The 19,316-nt window shown below is 36.6% G+C and overlaps 1 protein-coding gene across 4 annotated transcripts in view; it reads right to left on the reverse strand.

The window, feature by feature from the left end:
- Positions 1-19,316, reverse strand: part of AKAP11 (A-kinase anchoring protein 11) — a 69,592-nt gene that overhangs the window by 32,964 nt on the left and 17,312 nt on the right. For all 4 annotated transcript variants that reach the window (XM_038401250.2, XM_038401243.2, XM_043504542.1 and 1 more), the window contains exons 3-7: positions 18,299-18,415; positions 10,893-10,940; positions 8,625-8,759; positions 6,389-6,653; positions 1,099-5,770 (exon numbers count right to left, since the gene is read on the reverse strand). In XM_038401250.2, coding sequence (XP_038257178.1) covers positions 1,099-5,770; positions 6,389-6,653; positions 8,625-8,759; positions 10,893-10,940; positions 18,299-18,415 — 5,237 coding nt within the window. The remainder of the gene's footprint in view (positions 1-1,098; positions 5,771-6,388; positions 6,654-8,624; positions 8,760-10,892; positions 10,941-18,298; positions 18,416-19,316) is intronic.

Consider the following 19,316-nt stretch of genomic DNA (forward strand, 5'->3'; position numbering starts at 1 on the left):
AACCTGGTTGGAGCCATTAGGCACCACCACACTATGTTAACATATACAGTTATTTACATTACACATTACCACACCATCTAGAGTCAAGCAAATAAAACAGTTTATTACCAAGCAGATCCCACTCCAAGGCTATGATGAGAGAAATACATTGCTATTATTACTCAGTGAAAAACTACGCTGAAGAGCTAGGTCTTCCACTTGGACATGAAAATGGTGTTATTTGAAGTCACTCTGATCTTTGCAAGGTCTATTTACATTAAGAACTAGTTATTAATGTACCTTCTCATTTACTAATTCAACCACATTCTATCCCATCTTCTATCAAGATATTTAAAGACATTCACTTCTTTCAATATAGTATAGTTTAAGGACTTGTAATAGATTAGACCTTATCAGCAATGTAGCAAGAGCCTGCAAACCAGTTTCTAGTCTTCATCATCTGATGAAGTGAGCTGTAGCTCATGAAAGCTTCTGCTCAAATAAATTTGTTAGTCTCTAAGGTGCCACAAGTACTCCTTTTCTTTTTGCAAATACAGACTAACACGGCTACTACTCTGAAACCAGTTTCTAGTCTGTCTGCTTTAATAATCCTTTATCCACTAAAATCATATATAAAAATAAAATCATTTTTATTTCATATTTCTATTTTCATATATACACAGTTTTTCTTCCAGAAATTAATACAGTGTTACAGTGCAATTACAATCAAAACAGACTATGTAAAAGACAACACCTACTTAATGTAATACATTTGCTCTTGGTGTGCACTGCAAGTCAGATTCTGTAAGTCAGTACTTCCGAGCTAATGCAGCTATAGACAGAATTGCATTATACTGTGGCTCACAGATCAACTGAATTGTCAACTGAAATATTCTAAAGTAGGCTATAAACTGGTTTGCACTGAGCTCCTGTAACTGACAAGATCATTATTATTAAAAAATTCCGAACGTAATTCCAAATTTAAAATTATATTTTCAGAATGTAATTATGGCAAACAGTGCTTCTGACCATATAAATGTTCAGATTAATTAATTAAGCAAAGTGGGTGCTGTTCTCTGGTAACAGCAAGAGAGTAAGAGGGAGAGAATGCAATGTTACCTTATGTTAACAGCCTGACCAATATTAGTCATAGCTGAAGTCATTATTTCTGTAGTGAGGCTTTCTGCAAAGCTGACTCCACCGTGTCCAATACCACTATCAGCTGCCAGACTTGTGTTACTCAGCTCTCTCTCTGCTTTCTCAATAGTTGAACCAACCACCTTCTCAGAAAATACTGTCTTCTGTTCCATGTCAATGTGAATTTTAGGAATATCAAGGTGAAAAATTCTTGATTTTTGACAGACACCACCCAACCCTGAATTGGGGATCTGCCTGATTCTAGAGAGGAGCTCTTGTCCAGGCAGGTGAGGAGATGAACTTCCAGTACAACACTGATATTCCTTCATACTACAGTATCTGCAGGCTGTTCCAGAAAATGGAGACAACTTTTCTGTGTAAGTGAATCTATCCCCATTTTTCCTGTTTTCAGCAGGTTGGAGAACAGCAGACTCCAAACTCATTTCTAAGGTGTCATCCACTACTTTTCTGGCATACTCTTCTATAGCTTGAATGATGCCTTCTCGGTAGCCATATTCATTTAAACTGCCTGTACTATGATATAGTTTATGTTTTTGTGAGAAAGGAAGAACTGTTTTAGAAAGTGTTGTTTTAAGGAGGTCCCCTGTGGCTTCATCAAATTTAGATTTTCTATAAAGACAGGAATCTGTTAAGGATTTTGGCAAGCAAACTGCTGACATTTTCAGTTTTCTTCTGACATCACATGTTATAGGATGAGCAAGGGATTCAGAAAAATGTAACAACTCTGTACCTTCAGTTCTCTGTACATTGTTTATTTCACAGGGTTGGCCACCACACCTATGAACACTACTTTTCATTTGCCATTTTGTATCCATATCTTTGTTCAATATTTTGAACAGCTCATGCCTACCATTTACCTGTGTTTTCTGTACAGGAAATATTGTTCTGTTGTATGTCAGTTTGATTTTCCTGGCAGCTTGTTGTAGGCCTGATTTTATAGATCTGTAAGCAAGTCTACTAGCATACTGATCCATTATTAATTCACTGTTGCCACCTTCTCTTTTCAGAACTCGAATGATGTGATCTGCATATTCATCGGTCACGCTCTCGCAGCTTGGATACCTGGAAGTCAAACCTGTTGTTCCAGGTAAAGAAAGTACGGATGAATCTACCTCTCTGGACCACTGGTTTACTACCGGACACCACCTCTCTTTTGATTTACAGTCTCTATCGTCTTTTCGGAGAGAAAGACAATCTACATGACAGTTAACCCGTTTCAACTTCAGCAGCTTGCAATGCCTTGATTTTATCATCTTCTTAGCCTCATTGATAACCTTTCCAGCCATATCACCTGCATAATTCCACAACGAATGTAAAGTTTCTTCTGGGATATTTATAAAGGCAGTATACCCACATATTTTGTTTTGTGCATTTAACTGGTAGTGTCTGTCAGCTTCTCTTTTAATTGTTTTATCATCTAAATGGGAAGCAGCCATTTCAGTTGCCACAGAAATGATATGACCAGCTAAATGATCAGCATACCGTACTGTTTTCTCTGAATGTTCAGTTTTCTCCACAAGCATTTCAGAGTGTTCTCCGTCTTCACTGCTTTCAACTTCTTCAGAAAGTGATCGCATGAGTTTCAGCATAAACTCTTCCTTTTCCAAGAAATCATGTTCAGTTGCAGATAAGGCAGCAGCAGATGAGTTATAAGGTGTAGAAGGTGGTGTCACAGGTGCAAACTCCTTTGCTAATTCTCCCTTGAGTTTCTTGGTTAGCTTCCTTAGGTTCCATTCAGAACTAGTCTGAGATGGTACTAAAGGAGTTGGTGGTGGTGTATAAGGTACTGTACAGACATTTCCATCTCTGATGCTTGATTTATCTTCCATCTGCAAAGAATCTTCACAGCCAAACATCACCAAAGAAAGGTTACTTGCATGTAGAAAACAGCTCTCCTGCCCAAAAGCTGAAGAACTTGGCATTGTTTTTTGCATATCATGTGTTTTCAATGGTTTACTTTGGGATTTTATTGAACGGCTTCCTGAATCAGTAAACTCTTCTACATTACACCTAGCAAGAGTCCCAGTAGGACACGGAGATGGAGTGCTTGAAGAAAACCTACGTACTTCATGTCCTTTATGTTCCTGAACACAATCTGTAGGTACTGAAAGTAAACACTGAGCAGAGTCATCTGAAGTAACAAGAAATTTAGGTGGGTTATTCAGAGACAACTGTTGCGGTTCCACAATTATAGGAACAAATCTGTGTTTCTCAGATTCTTGTTTCTTTACTGCACTACTCAGTTCTTTTTTACAGTTATTCGTGTTCATCTGTAAGCATCTATTACATTCTACAGTCTCACTTGTGTGGGAGAATATAGATTTAGTTTCATCTACAGACTGTTTTACAATATACTTGGACAAATGATCAGCAAACGTATTCTTAGGGATATCTCCACCAACACACTGCCAACGAGGTGTTTTTCTAGTTACAAAATCTGTATATTCCTCCACTGTTCCGGTAATCCTGGATGAAGTTATTGCTTCATAAGCCTCATTTACTATCATATCTACCATTGTTCCAGAGAAACTGTTGATGCTTGTTGGTCCAGTTGTTAATTCTGAAATATTATTTGCTCCAGGATTATTGTTTGTTTGTTTGAAATCATTCTGATTACAAAAACATTGCACACTATTTTCAGTAATTTCACTGTGATCTGCAGTAAGGTAAATATTTCTAAGAGAAGCCACTTCCTCTTCTCTCTTTTTTGTTGTAAAACATGGCTGTGTAGAGTCTTTGTACATTTTCAGACTGCCATCTGCTGTCGGACAAGTCCATACTTTTGCCTTATAAACATCAGTCTGATGTTGACAAAGTGCTGTTCCAGCTAAGGGCACTGGTATTGAACTTACAACACCAGAAGTACAAAACAAGGCTTGTTGTACAGTATATTCTTTTCCAGTTTCTTGTATTGGATTCAATGCTAAAAGTGCACTATCACGAAAATTAGGAAAAGCAGTGGTAGTCTGTGTTGACTGCAATGTACTTTCTGCACTTACATATTTTATGTTGTCCATGGAAACACTAATTGCTGCTTGCGTTGTGAAGGTCACATCAACCTGGGATAATTCAATGAAAGCTTCCTGAATGACGGATTCAGACAAATCTTTAGCATATGATCTCACCACTTTGTCTTCATAATCAAAGGCCCAATCCTGTGCAGCCGCTGGTGTTGATGGATGTGAAAACTGGCAAACTTCCATGAGTCCCTCAAAAATAAGTTCCTCGGTGAGATCTGCTGCAAATTTTGCAACTGTGTTAGTAAATATTTGTTTCTTTACATATCGCAGTTCTTTTAAAGCACTTGTTATAGCTTCACTGACCAAAAAGCTTGCTAGCCCATTAATTGCACGTTCCTTCAGTGATAAGGCTCGCCGCCTTCCAATCTCATAAAAAGCCATTTGAAAGACTGAAGAAGTCAATCTAACAGCCAAGTGACACAGTGCACTGGTGCATGAAGAAACTCCTTTTTGTAAGTCTTTAAATGCATTACCAAAACTTTTTTCAACCAGTTCTGTTGCAAATTTTTGTATGCTGTCTTTAATCGTAAGTGATTTGTTTTTAGATTTAACTTTCTTATCTGGCTCTTTTTCAGAAGTTTTCCTCGGGAATTCTACAATTTGAGCTTTTTCCTTTTTTGAGACAATCTTATTAGGACTGGAAATGTTTTCAGCATGTTTCTGTAGTGATGTAGAGTGAGAATGAAAAACAGAACCCAGTATTTCAAATGAAACATTGTTTGCATAATCTGAATATTCACTATAAAGTGTATCATGATTTTGATTAAGCCCATCTCCATTGATATCCATTCGACAAAGACATTCAGTTGAAGCACAGCTCCCCAGTGGGCTGAAAGCTGAAGATCTTATAGGGCTGAACAAACCTCCATTGTCTTCTCCTGTTTTCACTGGCCGAGGGGAATCTGGAACATCAAAGAGGCTGTTATAGGGCGATTCTGGTTTACGAGGAGTTGGCTTCCTTACGTTGGCTGGAAGAGTGGGACGATCAAACTTGAATTTTTGAGGATTTAGAATACAATTATTATTATTAGTTTTAGAATACAATTGTTCAAGGGCAATCTTTCTCTTCTGGGGTTGATTACCAAGGATGGGATCCCTTATAAGTTTACAAGTACTTTCCAGAGTCTGTTCCAGTTCATCAAACTGATCAAAACTATCAAAAAATTCACTTACTTCTGAGTCTGAGTCCTCTATACCATCTTTCACTACTGGAATTTTTGGTAGCTGAAGTTTTGCCTTCAAGCTTTTTTGATACCCTTCTTCATCTAAGAAGATAACAGGGCTAGGGCTGGAACAATCTGACTCAGATGATTCAGCAGGAGAGGAAGAAAACAATGTTTTATGCAAAACATTAACACGTTGATCAGAAGAATTACATGGCTTGTAAAAACTCCTCTGTATCCAAGGATCAGAAATAGAGGTTGTGACTGAATTCTTTACAGATGAGGGCAGTTCTTTAAGTCCCAAGATATTTATCAGAGAAGCAGAAGATTTGGCAGATGATTTTCGATGCCCAGAGCTAACAATGATCTTTGAGTCAATATCTTCTAAACAATGAGCAGGGATGGTCTGTGAAGCAGCATCCCGGTGGTTCTGAGTAGTATAGGTTGTGCCTAAAAAGAAAAAGAAAATACCTTAAAAATAAAAGAGACTAAAATAGCAAACTGGGTAATTGATTTTGACAGCAATATCTGGGATTTGTAATTATTACAATAGGTTAGAGGGTCTTAAGACTAGAGAAAATTTTAAAGAATAAAGTACTCCATAAGCACTTTATTATGTCAATGATAGTTCTACTACTACTGCAGGTCATCTTCTTAGAAAATGCGCAATGTGCCTCAATGTCACATGGCCAGGATTCATCACGGAATTTGGTCCACTGGTTGGATCATTAACTTCCCCAACCCAGGCTGGGTACTGATGAGGAGTGCGAAGTGAATAGGACTAAGAGCTCTCGCCTTCATATCACAGATTCTACTTTTTCTGGATCTGACACTGAGTCAACACCTTTGCTTTATGTCATTCTGCTGCTGTGGAAAGAATGGTGAAATCTCCAATTATTCTGGGTTTTTTTGTTTGGTTGGTTTTTAAGGGGTTTTGTATGATGGTAATTAGCAAAACATAATTCGATATGGGTTTCATGTAGTTTACCACAACATGAAAATCCCTCTTTAGCCTAAATTGCCACAAATGAGCTCTGCAATCTATTTCAACAGGGCATGAAAACTAACCGGTATTTTGTATCTTTGAAGTCTCATCTTCATCTAAATGCTCAAAAGCAGTGACAAAATCATCCTCAATTGAAGACACTGACTGATTAGTGTCATCATCCTCTGCATGGGACATCTCTGTTTCATGTTTCTGTAATGAGTATACTTCCATTGTGTATCTTACACCAGTGGCGTATTTGCTCAGTAAGGTAAATACAGAATCAGCTTTGATCCTTGGCAACGAAGGAGACAATCTCATCACACAAAGTACTCCAGAAAGGTGAATCTTGAGAAAGAAAAACAAGATGACAAAAGTGTGTTCTCAATTACATTATAGATGATAGTATGTTAACGTGAAATCATTTAAAATGGCAAGAACAACAAGAGCACAAGTCAGGGACATAAACCGTAGTGAAATTGTCTCTTTAAAGACATTTGTTAATACTACTGTAATTTAAAAGGTATAACAATAATTTAAGTATTTAATGAATACTACAAACAAAACTCCTTTTTACAGATGAGGAAAGTGAAGTGAAGTAGTTAAGTGATTTATCCAACATCACTAGAGCCAAGTTTTGAGGTTTAGAGGCCACTCTTATCCTCTAAGTACATTGTGAATATAAGAGTTCTTTAAAATGAATAAATCGCTACACTAAAAAAACAAAACAAAAAAAAAAACAAAAAAACAACCCTGCTGGTTTGTTCTAAGTAGTTTTTCTCCTGCAAGGAATACAATTACTTCATTATACATTATTAGTCAAAACAATTTTAACTAATTCTAGCTATCTTCACTGACATTTAGAGAGGAAATGGGAAGTACTAAGTGTTGGGAGCAATTAACCTATCCTGCAACTTCTCTCCCTGTTGTTTGACAGAGGAATAGCACTATATCTGAGAAGGGTTGAGAAGACTAAGGGCATGTCTACACCACAAAATTTAGTCGACATAAGTCGACATACAGCCACCACAGTAATTAATTAGATTTTTAATGTCCACCATATGCTCCTTCTGTCGGTGGTGTGCATCCTCACTAGTAGAACTCCGCAGTCAACCTAATTACATCAACTTAAACGCTACACCTCTCAGAGGTGGAGTTATTAAGTCAGCATAGTGGGTGACTTACATTGGCGGGAGCAACATTTTAGTGCACATGCTTACAGAGTTAGGCTGACATGAGATGCCTTACGTCAACCTAACTCTCTAGAGTAGACCAGGCCTCACTCAACCAGTTTCATCTTCCTTCCAAATGCCGATACAAAGGCACTATGGTGTGGGGAGCAGAGGCATGTAGACTACTGAATGAGCCCACAGGCATTTTACAGAGGGCAGCTGAGCATGCAGTTCAGTAGGTTTCACTGCATGCTCACCGTCAGGCAAGTCTGCTGATGTTCAGCCATGTTCAACACAGCCATCTGTGGTTCACTTTGGGGACGTCTCCATTTTTTTTTCCCTTGGACATCGAAGATTCAGACTTTTGAATGGTGAAGAGGAAGGGAAAAAGGGCCCCACAGGGACTTGTTCCTAGCACATTTGACTGCTGCATCTTTTGAAGCATTTTCCTGCACAATTTGCTGTTGCCTAGTTCAGTGCTTATGGCTTACACAGCAGAGTATCTTCCTAGACTAGGAAGGAGAGAGGAAAGTACCTACGATAAAGTACCTTGCATGTCTTAATATTTCATAAATTGCAGCAGGAAATTCTTTAGCCAGTATAATATTTATACCACTATTAATAATATTAAAAATACCATCAGACAAGGTGGATGAGCTCAGAAGGTGTGTTTCTTTCACCAACAGAAGTTTGTCCAACAAAAAATATATTACTTCACTCACCTTGTCTCTCTAATATCTTGGGACTAACACAGCTACAACACTAAAAATACCATGGCACTTAAATAACACACATAGTTTCAAAACGCATTACAAAAGTAGCAATACCCATCAAGTTTCAAAGTAGCAGCCGTGTTAGTCTGTATTCGCAAAAAAGAAAAGGAGTACTTGTGGCACCTTAGAGACCAACAAATTTATTTGAGCAGAAGCTTTCGTGAGCTACAGCTCACTTCATCGGATGAATCACGAAAGCTTCTGCTCAAATAAATTTGTTAGTCTCTAAGGTGCCACAAGTACTCCTTTTTTTTTTTGCAAATACCCAGCAAGGTTATTGCCAGGATTACTTTGTAACACACATCTGAAAGATAAAGAAACTGCAAAAAACATTAATATTCTATGTAGCATATAAAAAGGATTAGGAATTTTACCTGATGTTTAGGGACATTGCTGGTTTCCAGGGGTTTATTTATATCCTTCAGAAAAATAATTTCATTTTCATTTAGACTGCAGAAATGGAGTGATTTCAAAACATCTGGGAGCTCTACAGAAACAGCAGCCAATTCCTAATTCAAACACAAATTCACACACTAAGCAAAAAACTAATATGTTAATGGTAAGGAAACTTTTTGATCTGGAGCACTAGAAAGTTAAATAAATATCGCCAGCCTCTAAGTCTGTCAAAATCACCCCTCTCTTTCCCTTCAGATTTCCAATTATATTCCCACACCAAATTGGAATCCTGCTTAAAGGGCTAGTTTACAACAGAGTTCTAATTCAAATCTCAAGATACTGCTTCCAGAAGAAATAGAATATCATTGCCTCTCAAGACTCAGGGAAACTTTTAAAAGCACCAGGGAGAGAGACTTGGGAGCAGTAAAGAGCAACAGAACATCACAGCAGATATGTAAAAACAGAGAGGGAATATTTGCATGCAATGGTTTCCATCTGGTAATCTCCACATGCTGTATGTTCACCATTATCAGGTTTGTATCTGAGCAGAATATTTTTTAAAAATAATCAGTTCAGGCTTATGTTTAACTAGGATCTTGGTCAACATGGAATTTTGTTTACCTAAAATAAATATGCCCAAAAAAATGAGTACTTAATATTATCTTGCTTACTTCTTATACAATATAAACATTGAGACATTTTTAATATTATGCTTAATCCAACATAAATTATTGAACACAGTGGGCCAGCTTTCTCTTAGTAAACAGAATTCTTTGTGCAACCTCAAGTAGAGAGTCCAAGGTTTGGACCTGTGTACTTAGAACAATATCTGTAAAGTGATTATTTTCACATCACCCTTAGCGAAGTTGGCACTGAATGCTAGTCTGAGTACAATTTGACTCACAGTATTTATCCTTTTGCTTTTAAATACCAATGGACCTTTAACTAAGAAAGCCTCTATATTTAAATGACTAACACCTTCCACCATACACCTTGTCTTTATATTAGCTGTAGAGAGGATAAGTCATTTTGAGGTTCATGACCTAATCAGCACCCTCTTTGGTGTGGTTTTCTAAGACACATCTATTATTTTCCATTACAAGAACACACACACACACACACACACACACACACACAAAATGTCTAAAAGGTACAAGATAAGTTTTATGGCTCCTGATTTTCTTTTACACTTTATTGCATATGCTTAAATGCAAATACTGACACTCTGAAACCAAAATAATTTAAAAATTAACTACAATGTACTAATAAAATCAACAGCTCAGTGATACTTCTAATATTTATTTCACACCACTCTACTTCAAATTACAAGTAAATCATATTTCTCACTTATTTGTAAAACTCTAACTGCACAGTAGTCAAAAGTTCTACTTTGATATGACCTAGAACATGCTGGGAAGGAGGAAAGCATGAATCACAAAGTAGTTTAATATATGACCTATGCACCTGGAGAACTAGAGGAGAGAACTACAAAGTAGTTTAAAGGTTTGTCAACACAGAATGTGCACGTATTTTATGAAAGGTAAATTGTTAAATTTAACAACTTTTATGAAAGGTAAGTTGTTAAAAAGGTAAGATTTAGTTAAACTAGTACAATTTTGTGCCTGGAGTTTCTTACATTGTTTTAAGCTTGTCTGATATCATTTTAGCTTGCACCTATAGTTTACAAGAGTGTTCATATACAAAGTAGCACTGATTTATCCTCACTTCTAAAGTTAAACCAGGCCTGAGACTAAACACACATGAGAGAGGGTTAAATCCATAATATTCTTTATAGTTGCATGAAATAGTCATCATACTTTTGTTAAGCAGTTCTTGTTTTTAAAACGAGAGAGTGTATATAACTCTCCTAAGAATGTCTTAAGATCTGGCCATGGGTATTTCAATAAGCACAGACCCACGGCTGGCACTCAAGTTAACAAAAAAAAATGTTACAACTTTTCAAGAGACAATGGAGGTTTAAGATTTTCCAGGGTTCTATATTCCAAATGAATACAAAACACTGGAGGTCATACGAAAATAAAAAAGTTTAAAACTATTAATTACAAATAAAAAAGTTTAAAACTATTAATTACAATGTTTAAAACACACCATTTATTTTAAAAAGTATGTTCCAAGACACATTCTTGAAGTAAAATAAGTATTAGGGTTCCCGCACCAAAAACATGAAATATCTCAGTTATAATTCAAGTGCTGGAGACAAAGTCATTATCCTGTGTATATATTACCTGCATATGAGCAGCATCTGTCTCTCCAGCAAAACTTAGAAATGTGATCTGTAAAACAAGCATACAAACATTGAAATACAGGATCCAGAAAGAGTCTCCTGGCTTTTTAATTATATAAAAAGCTGCTTAGAATTGAAAAGTGTAATAACTATTTAAAGTAAAGCTTCACACTGTTCTCATCAAGATCCATTATGCCAGAAGAAATGGCCTTGCTAGGAGAATATAAATTGATTCTGTTTTGCTCCAATCATTTAGGAGGAAAGCCTATCTAACCGTTTGTTTTGAATCATAAGATTAGAGAAAAAAAGTCTCATCTAATGTTTTGTTCCAAATTCTAAATAAAAATACTGTTTCAGGAAGGCTCTTGGTCAATCTTAATGGTCACTGATTCCCAAAGGAAAGAAACTCGGGTGCCTGAAAACCAGTCACAGCTGCAGAGTGTAAGCAATTGGTGTCCAATATGTCCCAGTCTAGGAGTGGAAAAATCATGAGATTCCATCCCAAGATAGGTAAAAGTCAGAATATGCACTCAGAGACCACAAAGGGGATAGCTAGCCTGTAACCATGACACAATCTCAACCTTAATCCCATTTTAACATAGTTTTTTTGTTTGGGGATGTACTATACAGATTTCAATACAAGTGATGCTAAAATATTTACTAAAATAAGAGTCACACATCAGTTTAATATTAAAGTTCAAAGCTGTGATACAAGTATCTATTCTGCAAAAATCCAAGATCTGCAGAATTTGATGTTATTTACCTTGGTAACCACTACTCAGACTTCAAATATATTACCACCATCTCAGATGCATTTGAATTACAAAATCTACGTTAAAAAGATTATTAAGGTTGTAAAGTCAAACAAGAAAGTTAACAAATGCCAAAATTACAGTTGCTATACAACCTTAATTTTGCCTATTGGTGCATAATCATTAGGATATCTTTAATTACATGATCACATACTATTTTAGCCAAAGGACCAAGCCTCATTTAGTACACGGGACAGTGCTCATTTAATTAGCAGCTATTTAATATTTTGTTTTAGTCTCACTGTTCTATATTTACCACATATTATTACAAACCCTGCTGTGAAGACAGAATTATTCATTTCCTCATGGGCTCTTTTATGACATTCATCACTATAGTATCTTAGTGCTTCACAAACATTAATTTCTCACACACACACACACACACACACACACACACACACACACACAGAGTGTAAGATGAGGGGATATAAGTATCCTCATTTTACAGATGGAAAAGGAGTCTTCAGGGTAGCATTCAACTGCCTCAGCCAGGAGACCATTCTTTCTCTTCCTGCAATCCCCTGCCTCATTCACTGCATGCCTTCCAACTTCTGGAACATATGAGGCAGGAGTCCTATAGACAATATCCTCCTTCACTACACAATCTTGATTCATCCCCAGAACAGGGTGCACTGAATGAGGAAAGAAAGGGTTCTGTGGAAAAAAACAGTATGTAATTTAAAGATGGCATTGTAAGACATAAGCACAAGGCAGCTGAATTAAGGCTGCACAGGCAACCTTAACTCTGGCATTTCTAAGTTTGGATTGCTTGATTTTGCAATCTAATATTCCCATAATGTGGGGGGGAGGGTTTTTTCGGAGGGGGGGAAGGTTATATAATTGGGGCGGAGGGATAGCTCAGTAGTTTGAGCATTGGCCTGCTAAACCCAGGATTACGAGTTCAATCCTTGAGGGGGCCATTTAGGGATCTGGGGCAAAAATTGGGGATTGGTCCTGCTTTGAGAAGGGGACTGGACTAGATGACCTCCTGAGGTTCCTTCCAACCCTGATATTCTATGATTCTATGATAATTTCCTAGGTTTTTAAAAAAAGCTAACTAAAAAAAAGCCACCAGAGATTCCATCATGTGACATTCATATTGGGTCCCATATAGGTCATCAGCAGAGCTGAAAAATTTAGATCCACCACACAAACCTCTATTACTTGAGCTAACTTAATAACTGGTAACGGTAGTTGGTTGTCATCCTCTGTGGACCAGCATTAGAGATGAGTCACACTTTGCCAGTGGGCTTCACAGCTATTCAATGACAGCAGAGCAATAGTGACACTCAGGAATTTGGGGTTCTATTCCAGGCTCTGGAGGGAGTGTGTTTTAGGGGCCCCAGACTATTTTGCCCATCCCCCACAAGCTTAACTCCTTCTGCCTCATTCCCATCAACCTGTCCCAGACCCAGTCCTGTCTCTTCCCCACTTCAGATTCCTTGTCCCAGTCTCCACTCCTCAGGTTTGCACCCCAATCCCAATCTCCTTGTCTAGCCAGTCCCCCCAGGCTCACTGTTCAAGTCCCAATCTTCCCCACTCCCCATGCCTAGTCCTAATATCCTTGCTCAGAAAGTCCCACTTCCGCTCTCTCCCACCACAACTCCCTTTACCCAATCTCCTCGTTCAGAGAGTCTGTTTACCCCTCTTGGCTACTCATCCTATCCGTCCTATCTATCCTCTATGCTATCTGCCAGTCCTACACTCCTTCTCCAGTCTCTCAAAATCATAAAACCTCAAGAGGTCATCCCGTCCAGTCCCCTGCGCTCAAGGGAGGACTAAGTATTATCTAGATCATTCCTGACAAGTGTTTGTCTAATCTGCTCTCAAAAATCTCCAATGACAGATTCCACACTCTCTCTAGGAAATTTATTCCAGTGTTTAACTACCCTGATGGTTAAGAAGTTTTTCCTAATGTCCAACTTAAATTGCTGGAAGGGTGGTTTTAAATCCATTGCTCCTTCAGAGATTAAGAACAATTTTTCTCCCTCCTCCTTGTAACAATCTCTTATGTACTTGAAAACTTATGTCCCCCACTCAGTCTTCTCCAGACAAACCCAATTTTTTCTATCTTCCCTAAGAGGTCATGTTTTTTAGACCTTTAATCATTTTTGTTGCTCTTCTCTGCACTTTCTCCCATTTGTCCACATGCAGTGTGTTTATAATATGCAAATTTAATCTAGGAAAATATTTAAGTATTTACATAATAAACAAACTCAACCTGGATGTTGAAAGGCACGCTATTATTTTTCTGTCACACATCACTTGTAATAAAGATGCTGAAATTGGACCTTGGTTAATAATTATGTTGATAATTAAGTAAAAATTCAACTCACTTTCGAATCTCACTTTCTAATAATTCCACTGGTTATGCAGTGCTAACAGGAGTTAAAGCTAATAAAAGACTGTCAGTAAGATAAGCAGACAGAATATATACAAAAAACAGATCTGCTAAATGAGATGCTATTTTCATAAAACATTAAAGTTGATGATGTCTCTTCAATTCAGCCAATAAGCAGAGATTTGTACTGCAATTTTTCTATTACTCACCACAGGATACTATATTTGAAGAAACCACATTTATAAAATCCAAATAGTTCTGAATGAATGCAGTTTCGACTGAAAGGTTCTAAAGATACTAAAAAAAAAAAAAAAAAAAGAATCCAGCACAAGTTGTTTTTTAATCAAACTTTTTCAGTATACCTTATGTTGAAATGCAATCATACAGATGAAATTAACATTTTAATCACCCTGCTCATCAGGAAACCATAGAAAGTAGGGCTGGAAATGACCTCAAGAAATCATCTAGTCTAACCCCTTACACTAAGGCAGGATTAAGAATATCTAGATCATCCCTGTCAGGGGTTTGTTCTTTAAAACCTCCAAGAACAGGAATTCCACAACCTCCCTTGGTGACCTGTTCCAGTGTTTAACTATCCTTAAAATTAAAATATTTTTCCTAATAAAAAATAATATATAACAAATAGAAGAAAGCAGAAGTTGATAGTAATGCATATAGATCATATAGAAGCTAAGAACTGTAGAAAACCGCTAAGGAAGCAAAGGGACACAGGAGAACTCTAAAGCCAGCAGAGTTAAGGACAATAAGGAACAAAAAGAATCCTGACAATGGTAGAATTATCAATAATAATGCAGAAAAGGCTGAAGTATTCAATAAATATTAATTTTCTGTATTTGAGGAAAAACAGATGATACAGTCATAAATTGATAACGCTTTTCCCTTCCACTAGTATCTCTGGGAAATGTTAAACAAAAGCTACTAAAGTTAGACATTTTTAAACTGGCAGCTCCAGATAGCATGCACCCAAGAGTTTTAAAAGATCTGGCTGAGGATCTTGCTGGAACTTTAATGTTGATTTTCAATACATCTTGGAGCACTAGGGAAGCTCCAGTTGATTGGAAAGAAGCTAAATGTGCCAATTTTTTAAAAGGGTGAACAGAATGACTTGGCTGATTTTCATCAGCCTGACATCAAACCTGGGCTAGATAATGAAGCAACTGATTTGGGACTCTAATAAAGAATTAAAGAAGGATAATGTAATTAATGCAAATCAGCATGGGTTTATAGAATACAGATCTTGTCAAACTAACTTAATATCTTTTTTTGATGAGATTACAAGTTTGAGTGATATAATATACACAGTTGCCAACGTGGTAAATAAGCACCCCGACTTTCACAATAAGCCAAAAATCAAGATAATCCCATTTCAAAATAAGGCCAAAATAAGCCAACACTCTATGTGACTAGATTCCCCCCAGCATGCAGTATGGGAGTGTGTTGGGCCCTCTGTGCACCCCTTTCCCCTTTTGCCCGAGCCGATCAAAAAAAAAAAAGCAACAAGCTACAACAAGCCAAAAACTCAAGTCAATTAAGCCAAAAAAAGCCCCATTTCTGCAGGTTTGGTATGGGTGATAATACACCTACTACTGACATAACATACTTTGTCTTAGTACCAGACGACACTTCGATTAAAAAAATAGAATGATATAAAATTAACATGGCAAATGTTAAATGAATTAAAAACTGTCTAACCGATAGGGTTTAAAATATTAAGTTTAAAACTGTAAGGACAGGGATCAGTTCTTGGCCATATGCTATTTAACATTTTTATCAATGACCTGGGAGAAAACAAAAATAATCACTGATGAAGTTTGCAGATGACACAAAAATAATGAGGACAGGACAGAGTGATCTGGATGACTTGGTAAACTGGGTGCAAATAATGTGCCAAAAGATTTCATTTCTTTGCTATTATTTTAGATTAACTAGTTAATTATCAAACAGCCAAACAGTTTTGGTTTCATTATCTATTAAAAAGTACATGTCGTCACAGTACAATACCATAGTCATTTTATTGGAAAAGATGTTATTACTTACACGGTATTGTACCAGTGCTATGAGCATGTAAACAACACTGAATGACACACTTATTAATGAATTCTCAACATTTTTGAGATATATATTATTTTCATTTTACAGATCATAAATTTAAGGCAGACAAGTTAAGTGATGTGACTAAAGTCACAGAACAGCTAGATTTGGGATTAGAACTCAGGACTTCTAGATTTCCGGTTCTGTGTGCAATCCTCGAGATTATGCTTCTCAAGAAATTTATCCCACATGTGCCCATTTTATCCCAGTCCCATCAGCAGTTTAGTGTTAACTGAACATCAGTACAACACAATGCCCAATTGTTTTCCAAGCAGTTTTCTAGCAGTTAACTTGCATTTTACTTCATTAGCCCAAGATACAATACAAATGCCCCATGGCTAGACTCATCTTTGAGCCAACAACCTATTTCAGCCATTCCCAGACCCTCTGCCCTACAAATGTAACAAGTGGTTTCTTCCCTTGACCTCTTTATAAACAGACCCCACTCCCCAATACTACAAAGATTACAAACATTGCTCTCTTCTATAGCTAGAGAAGCAAAATCTAACTGTAAAATCATCTGGCCTCTGGGGGGCTGTGTATGAAGAGGATTTAACTAAGCTTATGTTTTTGGACTTTAATCTCTATGAGCTAAATCTTTCCCAAATTCTGTATTTTGGGACTCAACTAATTTCTGACATCTTTTTTGAAAACTGTTCTTGGGTTTTTACTCGAAATGCAAATTTATTTTGACAAATCTATTAATTGGTTTGCGGGGTACCACATTTATTGTTTTCATGATTTAAAAAAAAAAATCTGCTCAGTTTGCAAGTAGATGGCTTTTCTAACTGCGAAGTGCAAACTCACCCTGGGGCTCTGAAAAATCAAGCTGGATATTTTTCTTCTCATATAGACCAGATTCTGCTATTAGTTATACCTGTGCATGTTATTCAAATTATACCCTCATTTAAATCTGTGGAACATCTCTGTTAGAATTCACCAGGATTGCATAATATAGTAGAGGCAAAAATTTGATCCTTCAATTAAAACTTTAACAACTCTGTTGATAATACATGAGCCAGAGGAGAATCCAGCTCCAACTCTCAAAGCTCTATTATCCCTACAGAAACAGGTGTAAACTTACATGGTCAGTAATGTCAGCAGATATGACTATGAACACAGATCTACTGAGCAAGAATATGCCATTTTTACAAAAAGTCACTTTTCAGATGAGAACTAATCTCTACGATGAATCCAATGTTTTCTCTGTTTTGGTTACAGGCAAATTTAAATTTCATGAAGGCTGATATCATCCCTAATATGTCCTGCAAGATCTTAACAATGAGGTTACTCTCTTGTACCTTAGTAAATTTTGTTAAATACTCAGAAATCCCACCATTTATATCCTGAGAAATTTAAAACCAAACTGGACAAATTCCTTAAAAGCGTACTGTAAGGAGTATCTACCACTTTCAGTGGCCAATCACAGTACACAAAACACAACCTATTCAAATGCATTCATGGTCTGATCTTTAATTACACAGTTTAATACTTTGTATACTGTATTAACCATGACAGAACGCAGACTGAAATACTTTTTAATGTAAAGAAAATTTACTACATCTTACATTAAAATAATCAGGACAACTTAAAGTTATATTAAAATTAAAAATAAAGTCAACAATGTTTTAATCTATTTGATTTCTAAATAATATAATTTAGTTGTCTAAGTTGAAGAAGTGAAACAGTATAATTTAAATTAACCTGGCCAGTTTAAAAAGTGTTTGAGACCAAACATAATTTTTGTTTTTACTAGAAGTGGTTAATCTGCAGAAAGCTGCATTACATTTCTTTGAAATATCTGATGATTGGTCCTCATTAAGTTAATTCATAGTAGTATATGTAAACAGCCAGGACATCACAATCCATTTTTGGATTAAATTAGTTATTGTATCATTCTTTTCTTAGACTTTAGACCACATGATATTTCTCAAAAAGTGGAAATGTTTACTCTTTTGGTCAACTCCGCCATTCTTCACTCTTCTGGTGAACCTAAAACTAATTAATTAGGTATGAGGGTAGTTGCAGTTCACAGTCATGTTTTAATGCACATTATACAATCCTGCAGCTTCTGATTCTGTTGTGAACTAAAAGCATCCTTCATATTTATACAAAAGGGTAAGTAGACATGCCATGTCAAACCTCAATAAAATTGTCCTGTTCCTCCTGTCTTAAAGATTCTTCAGTGGACACGTTACATAATTCTTTTCTGCTCTGTAGCAATGATTTCACAGAGCGTAGTACACCATCAGTGAAATCCTGAAAGGTAATGGAGAAACACATAAATCTACAGCAAATGTAAAAGTTGAGCAGAATTTTAAATGTGGGGTATTTTTTCCACAAACATACAACTGTTTTCTGAATGCTGTTTCAAACTATTGTGTGTACAGGCCACCAGCCATCAGCTCCAAAATTTAAATGCTGATTATGATTATGGGGAATCATGCAGTTTTTAAACTGCCAACAGACCTATGCTTCTCTCCAACCAAAAGAATACCCCTCAATGCAAAAAAAAGCCACATTCTTTTCAAAATTGCCAAGTCCTAGCTGAAAAGGCCTATTGCAACAGTAGAGAGAAAACTGCTTGCCATTAATTAATTCAAGCAATACCTGGACTCTTAGGATGAGCAGGGAATAAAGACCCATACAGATACAAAGAAAGGTCCCCTAGATCACTCTGTACCTGTAAATGAAACCTGTACACTTTTCTTTTGCATAGGCAACAAATTAAAATTGTTCTTTCTATGGTGTAAAAAAAAAAAAAAAAAAGGAGGCGGCTTCAGCAGTTAACAAGTAATATATTCACTCGGACTCCCACGTAGCCACTGAAAGGATGATGAAAGAACAGTGTTCATTGCATGTGTTTCTTGGTGCAAATATTTAACAAGAGACGCACACATGAACAGAAGACCATTACAGACAGATGTTTGTAAAACAGGTACTTAAACGCCAGTAGAATCTGACAATTCTGTAATTAAGCTAAAGAACAAAAGAATCAAAAACTTGTTTATTATACCTGGAATTTAAAATCTATAGGAAAAAAAGGTTGGTAATACTGAACAAAAAGATAAACAAAACTGCTCAGCTCCTCAGGTAAGGAAAAAAAAACTTGGTGCCATCTCATTTTACTTCAAGTACGTACTTTGGAGAAGGCCACCAG

The sequence above is a fragment of the Dermochelys coriacea genome, chromosome 1 (genome assembly GCF_009764565.3).
Source record: "Dermochelys coriacea isolate rDerCor1 chromosome 1, rDerCor1.pri.v4, whole genome shotgun sequence".
Classification (NCBI taxonomy): domain Eukaryota; kingdom Metazoa; phylum Chordata; order Testudines; family Dermochelyidae; genus Dermochelys; species Dermochelys coriacea.